Source organism: Hemiscyllium ocellatum, chromosome 4 (genome assembly GCF_020745735.1).
Source record: "Hemiscyllium ocellatum isolate sHemOce1 chromosome 4, sHemOce1.pat.X.cur, whole genome shotgun sequence".
Taxonomy (NCBI): Eukaryota; Metazoa; Chordata; class Chondrichthyes; order Orectolobiformes; family Hemiscylliidae; genus Hemiscyllium; species Hemiscyllium ocellatum.
In genome coordinates, this window is record NC_083404.1 from 37,424,420 (window position 1) to 37,443,713 (window position 19,294).

General features: G+C 41.4%; 1 protein-coding gene across 1 annotated transcript in view; it reads left to right on the plus strand.

The window, feature by feature from the left end:
• The first annotated feature begins 9,180 nt into the window (after window positions 1–9,180).
• Window positions 9,181–19,294, plus strand: part of susd5 (sushi domain containing 5) — a 35,080-nt gene continuing 24,966 nt past the window's right edge. The window contains exons 1-2 of the mRNA XM_060823997.1: window positions 9,181–9,287; window positions 19,114–19,247. Coding sequence (XP_060679980.1) covers window positions 9,181–9,287; window positions 19,114–19,247 — 241 coding nt within the window. The remainder of the gene's footprint in view (window positions 9,288–19,113; window positions 19,248–19,294) is intronic.

Here is a 19,294-nt window from a genome sequence, read left to right on the forward strand (position 1 = left end):
TCTCGTCATCCAAGGATCCTTTATCTTACCCCTTCTTGCCTGTCTCAGAGGAACACATTTATGCATCACTCACAACAACTGTTCCCTAAACAGTCTCCACGTCTATAGTGCCCATTCCATGCAACAATTGCTCCCAGTCCATGCTTCCCAACTCATGTCTGATGGCATCATAGTTTCCTTTTCCCCAATTAAATATCCTCCCATTGTGCCTGCTTCTCTCCTTCTCCATAGCTATGTAGAATGTGAGGCAGTTGTGGTCACTATCACCAAAATGCTCTCCCACCGCAAGATCTGACATCTGCCCCGGCTCGTTTCCGAGCACCAAGTCTAGAATGGCCTCTCCCCTCATCGGCCTGTCAACGTACTGAGTTAGGAAACCCTCCTGAACACACCTTACAAAAACAGCTCCTTCCAACCCATCTGCTCGAAGGAGGTTCCAATCAATATTGGGAAAGTTAAAGTCACCCATTACAACAACCCTACTACATTCACATTTTTCCAAAATCTGCCGACCTATGCTTTCTTCAATCTCCCTGCTGCTATTGGGGGGCCTGAAGTAAACCCCTAATGAGGTGACTGCTCCCTTACTGTTCCTAATTTCCACCCATACTGACTCAGTAGGCAGACCCTCCTCGACAATGGCAACTTCTGTAACTGTGATACCCTGTTGTGGTTCTGTTCGCTGAGCTGGAAGTCCCCGTTGCAAACGCTTCGCCCCCCGGCCAGGCGACACCACCAGCTGTGCCTTACATTTGTATATAGGCATAAAGATATTTAAATTTGTGGAAGGTGGGGTGAGAAAGACACCAAAATACGGGTAATGAATGTGATCATAAATTCAATCAGAAATTCAGGAGAAACTTGAGTGATGAGAATGTGAAATGTGCTGCTATAGGAAATGTATGAGGGGGTGCATTTAAAGGAAAATATTCTTATAAACATGAGAAAGAAAGGAATAGGATGATATGCTGATGGGTGAAATGAAGAGGGGCTGGTGGCTTCATACACAATGGCAAGGACTAGTGTGGTTCTATGGGGCTTGTTTAGGCTGCTTATTGTTTAATACATTAACACAATGTGAATGTTGCCAGTAAAGCTGGCAGGTTTGCACACTCCTAATTGCCTTTGAGGAAGTGATGCTCACCACTTTCTTGATCCCATTCCACAGCTACCTGATGAAGGAGCAGTGCTCCAAAAGCTAGTGCTTCCAAATAAACCTGTTGGAATATAATCTGGTGTTGTGTGATTTTCAACCTTCTTGAACAACTGAGTGTCTCGTTGAAAGTCAATCACATTGCTTTGAGGCTGGTGTTACTAATATGTCACTAAAGTACATTAGAGTCATAGAGTCATAGAGATGTACAGCATGGAAACCAACCCTTTGGTCCAACCTGTCCATGCCGACCAGATATCCCAACTCAATCTAGTCCCACCTGCCAGCACCCAGCCCATATCCCTCCAAACCCTTCCTATTCATATACCCATCCAAATGCCTCTTAAATGTTGCAACTGTACCAGCCTCCACTACTTCCTCTGGCAGCACATTCCATATACATACCTCCTTCTGTGTGAAGAGGTTGCCCCTTATGTTTCTTTTATATCTTTCCCCTCTCACCCTAAACTTATGCCCTCTAGTTCAAGACTGCCCCATCCCACGGAAAAGACTTTGCCTATTTACCTGATCCATGCCCCTCATAATTTTGTAAATCCCTATAAGGTCATCCCTCAGCCTCCGACGCTCCAGGGAAAACAGCCCCAGCCTATTCAGCCTCTCTCTTTAGCTCAAATCCTCCAACCCTGAAAGCATCCTTGTAAATATGTTCTGAACCATTTCAAGTTTCACAACATATTTCCGATAGGAAGGAGACCAGAATTGCATGCAATATTCCAACAGTGGCCTAACCAATGTCCTGTATAGCTGCAACATGACCTCTCAACTCCTGTACTCAATGTTCTGACCAATAAAGGAAAGTATACCAAAACTTCTTCTTCACTATCCTATCTACCTGTGACACCACGTTCAAGGAGCTATGAACCTGCACTCCAAGGTCTCTTTGTTCAGCAACACTCTCTAGGACCTTACCATTAAGTGCATAAGTCCTGCTAAGGTTTGCTTTCCCAAAAATGCAGCACCTCACATTTATCTGAATTAAACTCCATCTGCCACTTCTCAGCCCATTGGCCCATCTGGTCAAGATCCTGTTGTAATCTGAGGTAACCCTCTTCGCTGTCCACTACACCTCCAACTTTGGTGTCATATGCAAACTTACTAACTGTATCTCTTATGCTCGCATCCAAATCATTTATGTAAATGACAAAAAGTAGAGGGCCCAGCACCGAGCCTTGTGGCACTCCATTGGTCACAGGCCTCTAGTCTGAAAAACAACCCTCCAACACCACCCTCTATCTTCTACCTTTGAGCCAGTTCTGTATCCAAATGGCTAGTTCTCCCTGTCTTCTGTGAGATCTAACCTTGCTAATCAATCTCCCATGGGAAACCTTGTCGAACGCCTTACTGAAGTCCATATAGATCACATCTACCGCTCTGCCTTCATCAATCCTCTTTGTTACTTCCTCAAAAAACTCAATCAAGTTTGATTTGAGTTCATGATTTCCCACGCACAAAACCATGTTGACTATCCCTAATCAGTCCTTGCCTTTCCAAATACATGTACATCCTGTCCCTCAGGATTCCCTCCAACAACTTGCCCATCACCGACGTCAGGCTCACTGGTCTATAGTTCTCTGGCTTCTCCTTACCACCCTTCTTAAACAGTAGCACCACATTAGCCAACCTCCAGTCTTCCAGCACCTCACCTGTGACTATCGATGATACAAATATCTCAGCAAGAGGCCCAGCAATCACTTCTCTAGCTTCCCACAGAGTTCTAGGGTACATTAATGAATTACTTGTGTTTTTACAACAGTTTGATGTTTTCAAAGTCATTGTAATGATGATACTATTTTATTTAAGATTTATTTAATTACTTGAATTTATATCTCCCATTCACTCACCCTTCCTCCACCCTGTTGCCAAGGTGAGATTTGAACTTCCTGTCAGTGACTTACAGTGCAGTAGCATAATCACTATGCTACTGTACTCAGTGTAAGATCGTGCTTGACACTCCATAGGGATTAGCAAGGACACAGCAATGATTGTACAGCGAGCTCTGGGCAAAGTGTGGTTCTTGAAAGGCAATAAGAGCAGAGCATTGTTATTAATCACTACAGGCTCCAGACTTCATCACAACCTCTTTCTGTCAAGTCAGCTGCAAGCTTCTTTGACAGACTGCCTGCTTGTGTTTCTCTGCATGTCTGACTAAACACCACAGAAGCTTACGAGCTTGAAGCCCAAACCGAGTACTCAAAACAGCAGAACATTTTTATTTACTGTTGACTTAATTCTAATAAGAGAAAATATAATGTATTTAGTGGATTTCCACAGGTGTCTTCAATTTCTTGACCACTGATTCAGAGACTAATGCAAATTTTAAAATGAAGATAAATTTTCTGCAAAATCTTTTGTCACGAGAAACTTTGGGTGAAGGATGAATATGCCTGTAATGGGAATGGACACCATTAGTTTTTCAAAATTTGAATTTTCCATCCAATAAATGGAAGAAGATTTAGCTGTATAGAAAATGTTCCAGTCTGTGCATTATCCCCACTAACAACAAAAAAGGTGATATTAGAATGAGAATGTAAAATTTATTGTATATCTTCTGTGATCTCTTTCTGATTTAATGTATGGTTTCCATGGTTCTGAGTCAGAAGGCTGTTTTTTGCAAGATCTACTGCAGGCTTTAAGGCTGAATTTTTGTTACAGTATCAAGGGGATGCAGCCTAATAGCTTTAAGTTAAGGGGAAGTAGATGTCAGACAGATGTTAGGGGTAGATTCTTTACTCAGCGAGTCGTGAGTTCATGGAATGCCCTGGTGGTGGTGGACTCTCCCTCTTTATGGGCATTTAAACGGGCATTGGATAGGCATATAGTGGGTTGGTGTAGGTTAGGTGGCTTGGGTCAGCACAACATCAAGGGCCAAAGGGCCTGTACTCTGCTGTATTTTTCTATGTTCTATGTTCTAGCAGGGGTGCCCTCTGTCAGATAAGGTATGCCCTCTCAGACATAAAACTATCCAATGACATTTTTACAGGAAGAAAAACATGTTCTTTGTGGGTGAATATTATCCCTCAACCAATATCTAAAATGGATGACTTGATCACTTACATCATTACCATTTATAGGGATTTGCTGCGAATAAAAATGGCTGTCCTGTTTCCCTACCATCACAACAGAGATTTCACTTCAAATACTTACTCGTTTGTAAAAAGCTCTGATGTCCTGAGGATGTAACAGGAATTATATTAATTCAACATTCAAAACAAGTATTAATTTGAACAATTTGGGTATTGCATAAAATATTTAGTGCTTTCCATGTTTAAAAAAAGCCTCAAAAGGTGTAGGAACTGCTGGACTCTAATTTGTTTATTTATTGGAAGAAACCAAAAAGAGTTTTTGGGGATTCCATTATTTCATCTGCTTGCTGCTATGAATGCTGCACAAACTTCTCAACTTTTGAGTCATTACTCTCTCTCATTTCCACTCTCACTTTTAAAATGTTGCTGTATTGTGTTTCCTGCCATCTCACATGACATGTTGTGAGACTTAGCTCAGCTTTTGCACGAGGCCAGCTTTACAGAGACAAACAAGGAATACCAATCTGATTTCTGCCAATGTCATTGGATGGGTAAAACAATGCCCTTCCCCTCACCCTATCCCTTTCACTACTTCCTGATCTTTGGCAGATATGAAAATCACTGCAATGTCTTATCCTCTAGGTTTGTTTTGAGAACCAAACTTAACTGTTACATTAAATTGTTCTATTATTTTTTGGCTTAATTAGGGAGGCTTTTCTAAGGTAATTATTTCAATGCTGCATAGTCAAATTCAAGCCCTGTTGAGTTTTGAACATTTGTGTCTTGCTGAATTTTTTGCCACCTCTAAAATCTAACCCGTCAATAAATTGGACTGAGAAGCTTTAATCTATAAACATTGGTCAAGGATTGCAGTGTTTTTATTCTGTAGAAGGGGATGCGAAAATTTGATCAGCATCTCCAATGATTTGGGGTCAGTTGTCAAGCTGGGTGCATTAACTTATTGTGAAGGGAAGAACAAAATAGAAAATGCTGGAAATACTGTACTCAACAGTTCTAATGAAAAATCATTGATCGGAAACTTTAACTCTGTTTCATTTTTCACAGGTTCCAGTTTCTGAGTATTTTAAAAGTATTCTTTTTTTTAATTTCCAATTTCCAACATCTGCTATATCTTGTTTTCCTACAAGGAGACTCAGTTTTCTACGTAGAAATGTATGTGAACACATGATAATTATCAGAAAAAAAAACACTTAATTGAAAGATAGAAACAAAATATTAGCCTCTCTTTTCACTTGTAAAACTTTTTGCTTTTATTAAATGTCCATAGTACCAGCTGCATAGTCAGCGGTGTTTGAGACTGCGACTATCTCACAGCAAACATTAAAATGACAAAGTTAATCGTTCTGAAAGAGCATGTCTATTTTTGTATCACAACACTCCTAGATCTGATTTATTTGGTTATCTTGAACACCATGATCTGATTCATGTATTTGTGTATTCCGTGGGTTTGATTTATTTAATTTTCTGTATGTATTCAGATATGATTTATTTATTGCAATATATGCTTACATCCACAACTTACAGGAAATTTACATCATTATGAATACATGCTCACATATCAAATTCTATTTTTTTCTTGTGATGGAATCTGTAGTTTCAAAATGTGTATTTTTTTTAGACATCATAATTTTAAAAAGGAATTTCAATAAAGGAAATTGACTCCTTATAAGAAACTGAATGGGATCCAAAGTGTCCAGGGAGACTAAAACTCAGTGAAATATGTAAAAGAAAATAGTTAACTGTAAGCTCAGAAGTTGATGAGTCCAGTGATGTAGTATAGGCAAGTCAAAGAATTCAAAGGCCTGATCCAGATTAAAACAAGCAAATGCACTGTTGCTGCATTTGACTTGAAGATAGCATTTAGACCTACAATCAAGATGAGGAGGTTCTGCAAAAGGAGAACCATTTTTGATGAAGGACATACCCATGGAACTCAGATTAGTATTGCCCTGCTATTGGCTGGGAGTTACGCTAGAAGAAGAGGAGCTAAAATTCTTTGTTAGAAAGAATGGATTTTGAAGGACTTTCTAACTGAGTTTGAATATCTATATACTGGGTAAACTACTTAGTCAATTCTTAAGATCAGCCTTAGTTGTGTCTACTACTTAATTACCTATTTATACTTTGTAATCGAGTGCCATTGCCAGACAAATCATGTTCAACTACTCCTGAATTTAGGTTTAAGGGATTCAGTGATTAACTAAGTTAGTACTTAGTGTTTGCTTTTGTTTTTGACTCTTACATAAGTAAAACTCTGTTATTTTAACCCATTGAATTGTGTGGCATCATTCTGCTAATAAATCATGAGAATTTTAGATTTCTTCAACTTAAAAGAAATGTTATATGATGCTTGAGCTCATAACACTAATTAAATGAATGTTTAAAATTTCAACCAAGCCTCTGGTAGAATCTTCTCAGGTCCTGAATGATGTGGGCTATAATGTGAAGTTTGGAAAAGTCCCATGAGAAGTCCTGCAAAGCCATTTTCAACATCAGGAGCAACAAGTCAAATTTCCCAACTAAATTCCAGACATTAGGATGTAATTCTCATTAATGAGTGGTGAAAGGCCTACCAAGAGGGATTGTCGTTCAATATTACCCTCATTGCTATCTAAATCCAGCTCTTCAGGTTTACTCAGGCTTTTTCTTTCAACTGTCCAATTACTTTGGACTGAAAAGGTAACTATAATTTTGTTACGAAGAAATAGCATTGAGTAATTGCAATACAGATAGAGGCCATTCAGCCATCAAAGTAATTTTTTAAAAAAATTCTTACACAGTTATGAAAATGGTCATGACTTCCTACTCTCAAGGAAACTAGATAAGGCAGGTTTTTCAATTTATCCTCATTCACCCCAAAGCTTAAAGATGGGAGAGTCAAAAGTGTGGTGCTGGAAAAGCACAGCAGTTCAGGCACATCCAAGGAGCAGGAGAATCGACATTTCAGGCAAAAGCCCTTCATCAGGAACGCTGTGCATTCCAGCACTACACTCTCGACTCTGATCTCCAACATCTGCAGTCCTCACTTTCTCCTTAAAGGTGGGAGATCGGAGGCATTTTTAAAATAAAAAAAACTTGCATTAACAAAGGTTGGAGTTTTCATATTTGGTTGTGATTCAATTGAAACACAAAGATAATGCAAAACTCAAGCCATTTTGGTATCATGGAGTGGAAAATATTGCATTGCACTAACACTAAATATACAGTATGACTGGACATGTGTCAGGAAGCTGCCCAGTATCATTACTCACTTTATTTAACTGGTAGCACAGAGAAAGTTCTTGATATATTGACCGTTTAGAATAAATATACTCCCTTCTATACTTTCTACTTTAGTTAACTGCAAGAAATGAGTGAGGAAAACTCTGAATAGGCAGCACACAGGATCATTTAATTTCCATTTAAAGTTGAAATCTAGCCCAGCACTCACTTTCCTGGAGAACAAGAGAGTATTAACTGCTTAGTTTGAACATACAAGAGCCTTTTATTAAAGAGAATATTAGACACATGTTTTCAGTTGAGATTATATGTAAAATGATGCAAAATAATCATGCATCACTTAATGTGAACTTAATACAAAATGAATTTCAAATTGAACATATTTTTCTTTTTAAAACTGTTTATCCAACAAATGTAAGTAGAAATTTCTAAATTAGTTGCTCATTCAGTACTTGGCACTACCCTCCTTAGCACTGAACATGGAGTGCAGTCTTCTGGGCAAAGAAAGTAAGAAGCCAAAAAGGGTGGCACTGGAAAAGCACAACCGGTCAGGCAGCGTCCAAGCACCAGGGGAATCGTTACTTTGGGCATGAGACATTCATCAGGATTGTGTTTATCATGGAGATGGGTGTTCTAGCAGTGAATGCAGTGGTGATAGTTCTGGCAATGATTGTAGATATGGTGGTAGTTCTGGCAGTGATTGCAGAAGCAGTATGGCTGGCAGACGCTGTGGTGAGGTCGGCAGCAGGGCAGAAGTGATGTTCTTGGTGGCATTCACTGAAACAGTGTCCTCGGTGATGGCTGCAGAGGCAACAGGGTCAGCAGTGCTTAGGTAAGTGGTGGTGTTTGTGGGGTTGGAAGTAGCGTGTTCAGCAGCAACCATGGGGGTAGAAGTGAAGTCCTTGGTGGTGTTCGCATAAGCATTACTGTCAATAGGGACGGCATGGTTATCATTGGTGTTCTGGTGAGTGACATCAATTGAGGTGGAAGTAGCATTGGCAGTATCAACCATAGGGGTGGAAGTGAAGTCCTTGGTGGTGTTCGCGTAAGCATTGCTGTCAATAGAGATAGCATGATTGTCGTTGGTGTTCTGGTCAGTGATGTCAATGGGGGCTGAAGTAGCATTGGCAGTATCAACCACGGTGGCAGAAGTGATGTGGTGGACAGTGTTCATGGAAATACTGGCTGCATTCACGGAGGTGGCAGTTTCGGTAGCGATCGCAGAGGCAGTATGGTTGGCAGTGGCTGCAGTGAGTTCAGCAGTGGAAACAGAAGTGATGTAATGATTTGCGGTGGTGGTGGCAGTAGCACCCACATGGAAAATGGCATTCCAACTGGGTTCCAGAGGACGGGGTTAGTGTCTGGAGTTGTTGAGGATTCCCGGGGTTGAAGGTAAGCACGTGAGAGTTGGTATATTTACATTCTTTAATGTCTGATGAGTTGGAGAAAAAGCATTTGTTGAATGTGTGGATCCTTCTCAGGATGAAGAACAACAGAGGTCCTTTGCAAGTCTGGGAGAATGTTGTCGCGAGCTGGGTGGAGTTGACTGCAAGGAGAGTAGGTGGCAATCCATGGCTGAAAGCATGGAGTGGAGGATCCAGAGGGAGAACCATTTCTGGGGGCTTTCGATTTGCTGTAGTTAACAGTAATCCTGGTTAGGTCCAAATTGCAATGGTCTGCATGTGGTCTGGAGTCCAATGGGGAAATAAGTTGATTGCGTAGGCAGATACTGATGAAGGACACATGGCTGTTGGAGGATGGCTGCTTCAGGACGTGATTGAAGAGCTTCAGGGCAGAGGAGATAAAACGGGGGCTGCAGTGGGAGAGAGGCTCATTGAGATCATTGTGAAGTGAGGAGGAGAACTTTTTCAAGGTGGGCATCCTTGGAAGAGGCTTCGCAGTAATGTTACAGCACCTAGGAGATATTGGTGAGCCAGAGTCAAAAAGGGTGGCACTGGAAAAGCACACCAAGTCAGGCAGCGTCTGAGGAGCAGGAAAGTCAACGTCTTGGGCATAAGCTCTTCATCAAGTAAGTAAGAAGCTGATATGGGTACAATTGAACAAATGACTTTAATTTGGACCACAATTATAGAAGGTATGTAAGCTTTAGCCTTAGGGTATCATAATAACACTAGGTTCCACTGATTGTAAATCTCTCGTCTGAGTGAATTTCTAAATTACTGATTCAGTGAATCCTTCCAAAAAAAAGCTCCGTGTGTTATCAGCTATTATTCAAACGTTTCTAGTCAGGTTCAGAAGGGTCTGTCCAATGATATCAGTGTATCATGCTAACTCACACTGATCTTATTCACACACTCATTGGAGTGGAACATATCCTTTGTGGGATTCACCTGACCACAGGATCATTCTGGCAACTTGTGCATTGCCCTCTCTTAGACCTACCAACGGTAACTACATTTTAAGCTGTGTAAGTTGAATTCTCTTGAATTCTATAAACCTCTCTTCAATGTTGAACTCACCTATATGAGTCTTCTTTTTATCATTACTTTTTACTGACCCTTAATTTTCCATAAAAAGGCAAAATTGTTATACTCTTACCAGAACAGAGGGCTGTTCATTCATTAGAGGGAGATGATTGGTGGTGGTCATCTTTATCTTCATCCAGGGTGTTCTCCATGATCAGCGAATGGTAGAACTATGAGGGGAGATATTGGAATCACGTTGTGAGATGACGATGCAATAAGTGGTCTTTGATTAAAAATCAGTTTTAAGGCAGGGAAGGAGTAATGTGGATCCCCACTATCTTGAGTATTGTGAGCAAAATGAAACACTAAACTATACAGAAAGGATTGTTCAGGTCTTGAAAGGCATAGAAAGAAAGGCAATTAAGTTAGTAAATGTGATTTAGCATTTGTGATTTGATGGGAGCTTAGCAAAAATAGGATGATGAGTATGAACCTTAATCCAGCAGCAGAAATGGAGCAAGTTCTCCAAGTCAAGAAAATAGAAACATGGCTGAGGGATGGACAGGAATGGCAGCTTAATGTTCCAGGATGCAAATGCTACAGGAAGGACAGAAAGGGAGGCGAGAGAGGAGGGGGAGTGACATTTTTGATAAGGGATTGCATTACAGATGTACTGAGGGAGGATATTCTCAGAAATACATCCAGGGAAGTTATTTGGGTGGAACTGAGAAATAAGAAAGGGATGATCACCTTATTGGGATTGGACTATAGACCCCCTAATAGTCAGAGGTGAATTGAGAAACAAATTTGTAAGGGGATCTCAGTTATCTGTAAGAATAATAGGGTGGTTGTGGTAGGGGATTTTAACTTTCCAAACATAGACTGGGACTGCCATAGTGTTAAGGGTTTAGATGGAGAGGAATTTGTTAAGCGTGTACAAAAAAATTTTTTGATTCAGTATGTGGATGTACCTACTAGAGAAAGTGCAAAACTTGACCTCATCTTGGGAAATAAGGCAGGGCAGGTGACTGAGGTGTCAGTGGGGGAGCATTTTGGGGCCAGCAACATAATTCTATTAGTTTTAAAATAGTGATGGAAAAAGATAGACCAGATCTAAAAGTTGAAGTTCTAAATTGGAGAAAGGCCAATTTTGACAGTATTAAGCAAGAACTTTCAAAAGCTGATTGGGGGCAGATGTTCACAGGTAAAGGGACAGCTGGAATATGGCAATCCTTCATAAATTAGATAACGAGAGTCCAGAGAAAGTATATTTCTATTAGGATGAAAAGAAAGGTTGGTACGTATAGGGAATGCTGGACGACTAAAGATATTGAGAGTTTGAGTAAGAAAAAGGAAGCATATGTCAGGTGTAAACAGGATATGTCAAGTGAATCCTTAGAAGATAGTAGGAGTGTACTTAAGAGAGAAATCAGGAGGGCAAAAAAGGGACATGAGATAGCTTTAGCAAATAGAATTAAGGAGAATCAAAAGGGTTTTTATAAATATATTAACAACAAAAGAGTAACTAGGGAGAGAATAGGGCCCCTCAAAGATCAGCAAGGCAGCCTTTGTGTGGAGCCACAGAAAATGGGGGAGATACTAAACAAATATTTTGCATCAGTATTTACTGTGGAAAAGGACATGGAAGATACAGAATGTAGGGAAGTAGATAGTGACATCTTGAAAAAATGTCCATATTACAGAGGAGGAAGTGCTGGATGTCTTGAAACACATAAAAGTGGATAAATCCCTAGGACCTGATCTGGTGTACCCTAGAACTCTGTGGGAAGCTAGGGAAGTGATTGCTGGGCCTCTTACTGAGATATTTGTAACATCAATAGTCACAGTGAGGTGCCAGAAGACTGGCGATTGGCTAATGTGGTGCCACTGTTTAAGAAATGTGGTAAGGACAAGCCAGAGAACTATAGACCAGTGAGCCTGATATCAGTGGTGGGCAAGTTACTGATTCATAGAGATGTACAGCATGGAAACAGACCCTTCGGCCCAATTTGTCCATGCTGACCAGATATCCCAACCCAATCTAGTCCCACCTACCAACACCTGGCCCATATCCCCCCAAACCTTTCCTATTTATATACCCATCCAGATGCCTTTTAAATGTTGCAATTGTACTAGCTTCCACCACTTCCTCTGACAGCTCATTCTATACACATACCACCCTCTGTGTGAAAACGTTGCCCCTTTTATGTCTTTCTCCTCTCACCCTAAACCTATGCCCTCTAGTTCTGGACTCCCCTACTCCAGGGAAAAGATGTTGTCTATTTATCCTATTGTTGCCCCTCATGATTTTTTTTAAAGATATTTTTATTAGAAATTTAATATTTTGACAAATTTACAAAAATAAACAGAACTTTCAAGCACAAACATTAATATAAAAATAGATCTTAAATATATAATCATCAAAATTCAAAGGAATGATACTAAAGAAGAAAGAAAAACAATGAAACTCAGTTAACTACTAATCTAATCCACAATTATCCAGAGTGTATAGTTGAGTCACTTACATCCTTCAAACAAGAAAAAAGTTCTCTAATACACTCATAACAGTATAATAAAAAGGAAACTATTTCCAAACAATAAGAACAAAAAAAAACATGTTTGAATGGAGATCCTCCCCCTTATTCTCAGGGGGCCTTACTTCCTTTCTAAAGGTCCACCATATCCTCTCCCAAACAGTGTCCCACCCTTGACCCGGGCGCTCCTTAATAGGATTTAGATATAATACCGAGCTAGAGTTAACAGTGAGCGCCCCACCCCCACCCCTCCCCACCCATACCTGAGTATATCTGATAGCATCAATGCCACATACAAACACCCATAACTATAAAATTACAACTCCAACAAATTACAGTTAAGTATAATAACATAAAATAGCAAGGGAAGACAACCCTGCTCCCAGAAGCAAAAGTAAAGTAGAGTAAAGTATCCATTTCTCCCCACGGAGTGTGGAAGAGGCAAGCCAACATAAATTGTCTCTTACGATTTATTTAAACGAGTCTAAAAGTTCCTTAGCCTCTTCTGGTGATCTAAAATTATACTCGGATCCTTCGTGGGTAAAGCATAACGTCGCTGGGTAGCGTAAGGTGTATTGAATATTTAAGTTCCGTAGACATTTCTTCACCTCATCAAACGCCTTCCTCCTTCGTGCCAAAGCCGGGGAGAAGTCCTGAAATAACATAATCTTGGATCCTTCATGAATCATAGCTTTAGGATCCTTTCCAAGCTTTCTGGAGGCGTCCAGGAGTATCTGCCTCTCCCTATAACTCTGCAGCCGGAACAGGACCGGGCGTGGGCGCTGGTTTGGGCCAGATCCGCGTACTGCGACCCGGTAGGCCCACTCCACCCTTACCCGGTCAGTTTCAGCCCCCAGGTTTAAAAGCTGGGGCAACCATCGCTCCAGAAATACTACTAACTGTCCCTTCTCTTCTTGTTCAGGGAGGCCCAGAAGACGGATATTCTTTCTCCGATTTCTATTATCCAGGTCATCCATGTAGATTTCAAAGGCCCGGACTCTCTGCTCCAGAGCTCGCACCTGTTCTGCAGCTGTTTGTGCTGCAGCCTCGGAGGTCGTGGCCTTTAGCTCCGCCCCCTCCACTCGGCCCTGCAATTCCTCGAGAGCCTGGCTGTTCTTTTGTAGCTTTTCTTTGAATGCATTCCATCTCTGTCTGGATTCTGTGATGAAATTGACGAATGTCGTTTCCAGCCTGGCAATCATCTCTTCAAGGCCTGTTTTTACATCAGCTGCAGCCGGAGGAGGAGAGGAGGGTGGGGGAGGGGTCTTTGTTTTCTGAGAGCTGCGGGATCCCTTTGGTTTACTCATTATCCACTTAATATTAAACTGCTTAAATATAATAGTAAACAGCTAGTTAAGGTTAGAAAATTTTTTTGGGTGGTTTGGTAAGTGTGGTGGGGGTGAGTAACTCACTTTACCCAGGTTTTGGGAAGAGCACTGTAAACTCAGACTTGCTGAGTCGCCGCCATCTTGGATCTCCGCCCCTCATGATTTTATAAAACTCTGTAAGGTCACCCCTCAGCTTCTGATGCTCCAGGGAAAACAGCCCTAGACTATTCAACCTCTCCCTATAGCTCAAATTCTTCAATCCTGGCAGCATCCTTGTAAAGGAAATACGTGTATTTGGAAAGGTAAGGACTGATTAGGGATAGTCAACATGGTTTTATGTGTAGGAAATCATGTCTCACAAACTTGATTGAATTTTTTGAAGAAGTAACAAAGAGGATTGATGAGGCCAGAGTGGTAGATGTAATCTGTATGGACTTCAGTAAGGCATTCAACAATGTTCTCCATTGGAGACTGGTTAGCAAGGTTAGAACTCATGGAATACAGGGAGAACAATCCATTTGGATACAGAAGTAGCTCAAAGGTACAAGACAGAGGGTGGTGGTGGAGGGTTGTTTTTCAGGCTGGAAGCCTGTGACCAGTGGAGTGCCACAAGGATCAGTGCTGGACCCTCTATTTTTCATCATGTATATAAATGATTTGGAGGTGAACACAAGAGGTATAGTTAGAAATTTTGCAACTGACACCAAAAATTGGAGGTGTAGTGGACAGCAAAGAAGGTTACCTCAGATTACAACAGGATCTTGATCAGATGGGTCAATGAGCTGAGAAGTGTCAGATGGAGTTTAATTCAGATAAATGCGAGGTACTGAATTTTGGGAAAGCAAATCTTAGCAGGATTTATACACTTAATGGTGAGGTCCTAGGGAGTGTTGTTGAACAAAGAGACCTTGGAGTGCAGGTTCATAGCTCCTTGAAAGTGGAGTCACAGGTAGATAGGTGAGTGAAGAAGGCATTTGGTTTGCTTTCCTTTATTGGTCGGAGTATTGAATACAGGAGTTGGGAGGTCATGTTGCAGCTGGTCAGGACGTTGGTTGGGCTACTGTTGGAATATTGTGTGCAATTCTGGTCTCCTTCCTATTGGAAAGATGTTGTGAAACCTGAACGGGTCCGAAAAGGTTTAAAGAATGTTGCTAGGGTTGGAGGATTTGAGCTATAGGGAGAGGTTGAACAGGCTAGGGTTGATTTCCCTGGAGTGTTGGAGGCTGAGGGGCAACTTATTGAGATTTACAAAGTTATGAGGGGCAATGCGTAGGATGAATAGACAAAGTCTTTTCCCTGGAGTGGGGGAGTTCAGAACTAGGAGGCATAAGTTTAGGGTGAGAGGGGAAAGAAATAAAATAGACCTAAGGGGCATCTTTTTCATGCAGAGGGTAGTACGTGTATAGAATGAACTGCCAGAGGAAATAGTGGAGGCTAGTATAATTGCAACATTTAAAAGTCATCTGAATGGGTATATGAATAGGAAGGGTTGGAGGGATATGGGCCAGGTGCTGGCAGGTGGGACTAGATTGGGTTGGGTTATCTGGTCAGCGTGGATAAGTTGAACTGAAGGGTCTGTTTCCATGCTATACATCTCCATGACTCTATGACTCTAAAGTGATCAATGTTTTTGTTAGACTGTTTTTGAAGGATGCAGGGCAAAAATAGAGTGTAAACTGCTTGACCTTTGAGATCAGCAGAATGGATAAGTATGATTTTTCCATTCCTTTGTGACCCACATATATTAACTGGGTAGCTGATTTTGTGAGGAATATTAAACTGAGCAGTTGAGTTAGATTTATTGAGTTCATGTGTTGAGCTTGTTCAAATCATGAAAATGTTAACTATCAGTTGGATTGGCTTGCTCAAATTATTGACCCACAAGTGAGAAAATCAGTGGAAGCTAAGTCATTAAATTTTTTAACGGCAAAGGTCTATAAATTAAGATGGGATTGAGTGAAATGCAATGTCACAATATTCAAGATGATGGGCCAAGTGCTGGAAAGTGGAACTCGTGTAGATTTAGAATAGTTTATTTTTTCAGTGCAAACTCAATTGGCCAAAGATCCTCCTTTGTCTAATATGATTGTATGATAAAGATTTTTGAGGACAGATCAGAATGTGGAATTGAAACATGAACAGATTGACCATGATCTCATTCATTGATGGAGAAAGCGTGAGGGGCCAAATGGTGTACTTCTGCTTCTTTTTTAATGTTTGTTTAAATACTTATCCACTTCATACAAAAGTTGGAATTGATGCCAAAGATCAGTCATGATAGTATTGAACAGTGGTGCAGCATCTATATACTGTACAGTTTACTCCTGCTCCTATTGCTTATGTTTCATTAAAGACAGGAATTATGGTGGGTGGATGTCAAATTTAGGTATGTGTTCAGTGAGCTATATCAGGGTGATGACGATTGGAGTAACTCCAGGCTTCTTCATTGCTGGATGATATAATCATACCGTAAAACTCCTGAATCAAGTGTTTATCAGAACAAAACATGACTTCACATGGAAGCAATGCAACAGATAGATGCAGATGCAGTCTTTCAATGATGTCAATAATGTCTTATTTTCTGTGTCCTGTGCATGTTTAGTCAGCTCAAATCCTCTGTAAAAAAAGGATCATCAACGCAAATCCTTTATTGGAAATAATATTTTCAGAGCACTATCCATTGTTCGCTTACATATATCTCTGGCAACTATTTCACATTCAACAAGGGAAAATCTTTACCATGGCTTTGAATTAAATCATCAGTAGCCTTGGTTCCACTGCAATTTAATCCTACTGGTTCCGTTCCAGCCTCAGGCAACTGCCTGTTTGCACATTCTCCCCGTGTCTACGTTGGTTTCCTCCCACAATCCAAGGTTGTGCAGGTTAGGTGAACTGGCCATGCTAAATTGCCAAAACTGTTCAGGGATGTGTGGTTTAGGTTCATAATAAGGGGTAAATGTCGAGTAGTAGGGCAATCGGTCTGGGTGGGCTACTCTCTGGAGGGTTGGTGTGGACTTGTTGGGCCAAATGGCCTGTTTCCACAGTGTAGGGATTCTATGATTCGGCTATAGTTACATTCGACAAAATGGGCTGACCAACTCTGTACAATGAGTTGCTCTGATATAATAGACTGGTTCAAAAACCAACAGCAACGAAGCTGGCAAATGTGTGAGACATTGGCAGGAAGAGCCTGTAGAATGGTTTGAAAATGATCATTTAGAACTTGTATTGCAACAGCACTTTCCATAGGCTTCACAGACTGTGCAGTAATGTGAAAGGATGGTGACTGCTCCAAAAGGAAACACGCCAGGCTGTTTGGCTCAGCAAGTTCTCAGACAGGGAATCTGCTCGTGTAATGTTGGTTAAGAGATAGATATTGGTCCCAGGACACGGGAGAGAATAGAAAGATGAAAATAGCGAACATAAATATTTGATTTTTTCAATATTTCAAATATTTAGTTGCAGCATCAATAGTAATTCCAACCGGTTCTACCCAATCCTCCCCACTCCCCGAGACGGAAGAATTGAAAGCCTGTGACCGAGCCGGAGAATGAACTGAATCTGGAATCTAAAGGCGGAATATTTAGCTGAAAACCAAAAAAATGTGGAAATCAGAAGCAAAACGGAAATTGCAGGAAAAACTCAGCAGACTGGCAGCATCTGTGGAGAAAAAGCAAAATTAACATTTCTTCAGAACTTGAGTCATTACACCCGAAACATTCATTTTGAGTTCTCTCCGCAGATGCTGCCAGACCTGCTGAGTTTTTGTCTGTTTTGGTTTTGTTTCGAATATTTGGCTATTGTGTGAGAAGTCCGTTCTGAGCTCGTTGCAGAAAGTAGCAGAAGTTTCATTCTTCCCAGTCCTGAAATCTCCAGATTATAGAAACTCGTTTCATAAAATGCAACAGAAACGGGACAAGCTCCTTTACGCTAGTGACTATAAGTCTCACAGCGATTTGCTGACGAGCGATCGATCTGCAAATGGGGGCCTCATTGTATTCAGTCTAGCTAGAGAGCACAGCCAGGTCGAGAAGTCCGTGACTGTAAATCAGTTTAACTGGTATTTTATTTATCTGTGGACAATTACCGAGAGTGACATCGTCATTATCAATAAAGCGTAAACATTAGGATTGATTCTGAGTCATTTCACTTACTTTGAGTTGGTGTCACTAAACCTGAACTCCCAGAGTTGTGCCTTGTATTGTTCAACTACTGTCTATTCCCCGATTGGTGATAAAGCACGGCCTATTCCATTAGCCTGATCAGGTATTTGGGTTCTTGCTGATGTTGGCTGCTCAGACAGCGGCAACCATGCAGCGCTGTCCCTATCAAAAGGGATACAGGGACTAAACACGAACTTTTCCAACATGGCTGGCTTCTTTGTCAGTTTATGACAATTTCTGTTTCGTGCAATGGGCCCGAGAAGCAGAATCAGCAAAGGTCAAAGTATTCAGAAACTCGCATGCTTTTCCATGAATATAAATTACACATCCGCAAAGGGAGAGTGTCTCGGGGTATATGATTTTTAGACTGTTAGATAAACAACCAACTTAAAAGGTTCTGAAGGGTCACTGCACTCGAAAAAATGACTGTTTTCTCTGCACAGTTTCTGCCAGACTGGAGTTTCTCCAGCAATTTCTGTTGTTGCGTTTATTATTTACTTATCAGAATCAAACGAATTGTCAGTAAAGATCTGGTCATCTGTAAGGAGTTTGCTTATTCCTTATAGCTTAGAGGCCGCTGTTCACTTTATAAGAACCCAGAGCGGGCCAGCAGTATGGATATTCCAACCCGGGGCACTGGGGTATGTTACCATATTAAAGGTGCTACATAAATGTAAGGTGCTGCCTTTGTAACAGGCTCTCCCTAATCCCTTGGGGACAGACATTTTTGGACATCTCTGCATTCCGAGCCTGAACCTCAAGTTTCCAAGTGTATACTGAACTCTGAGAGACCGCAGGGGAAGAAAAACACGAGAACAAAACGGAAATCAAATGACGCTTGGAATGAGTTGGATCAGACTCTCAGCACTGGCTGTTCCTGAGTTGGGGGTTGCTCATCGAACGGCATTACAAGCCTGGGGACTTTTTAAAAATCTCTCTCTCTTTTCGCTTACTTTTCCTCGCTTCCACCCGAGCTTCATACTATCGGCCGCCTGTTTATTGTCGGAGCGGTGTTAGTTTTCACATCATCCCAACATTTACCCTCCCTGTAACATATCGTGTGGATAAAGCCGCTGCGGAACTTCCCAGCCACTTCCAGTTCTCGCTGTGTCTCCTGCTCGCCTGACTTCGGTGTGGTTTCGGTGCAGTATTCACCTGCTCATTGCTCTCTCTCTCTCTCTGCCCCGGGGTGTGCGTGAACGGATCTATCCCCTGTTGAGCCCAGTTTGGTCTACTCCTCTGTCGCTCTCCGTCTTGCCATTCTCCCAGTGATGGCTCCACGCTCTCGCCCACAGTTCCTCGCCGTCCTGAGGATCGCTTGTCTGCTCATGGTCACCCGCGTCCAGGTCCGAGCACACGGTCAGTCCACTCTCTGACAATGCGAGTTTGCAAACAGACTGCGCCGT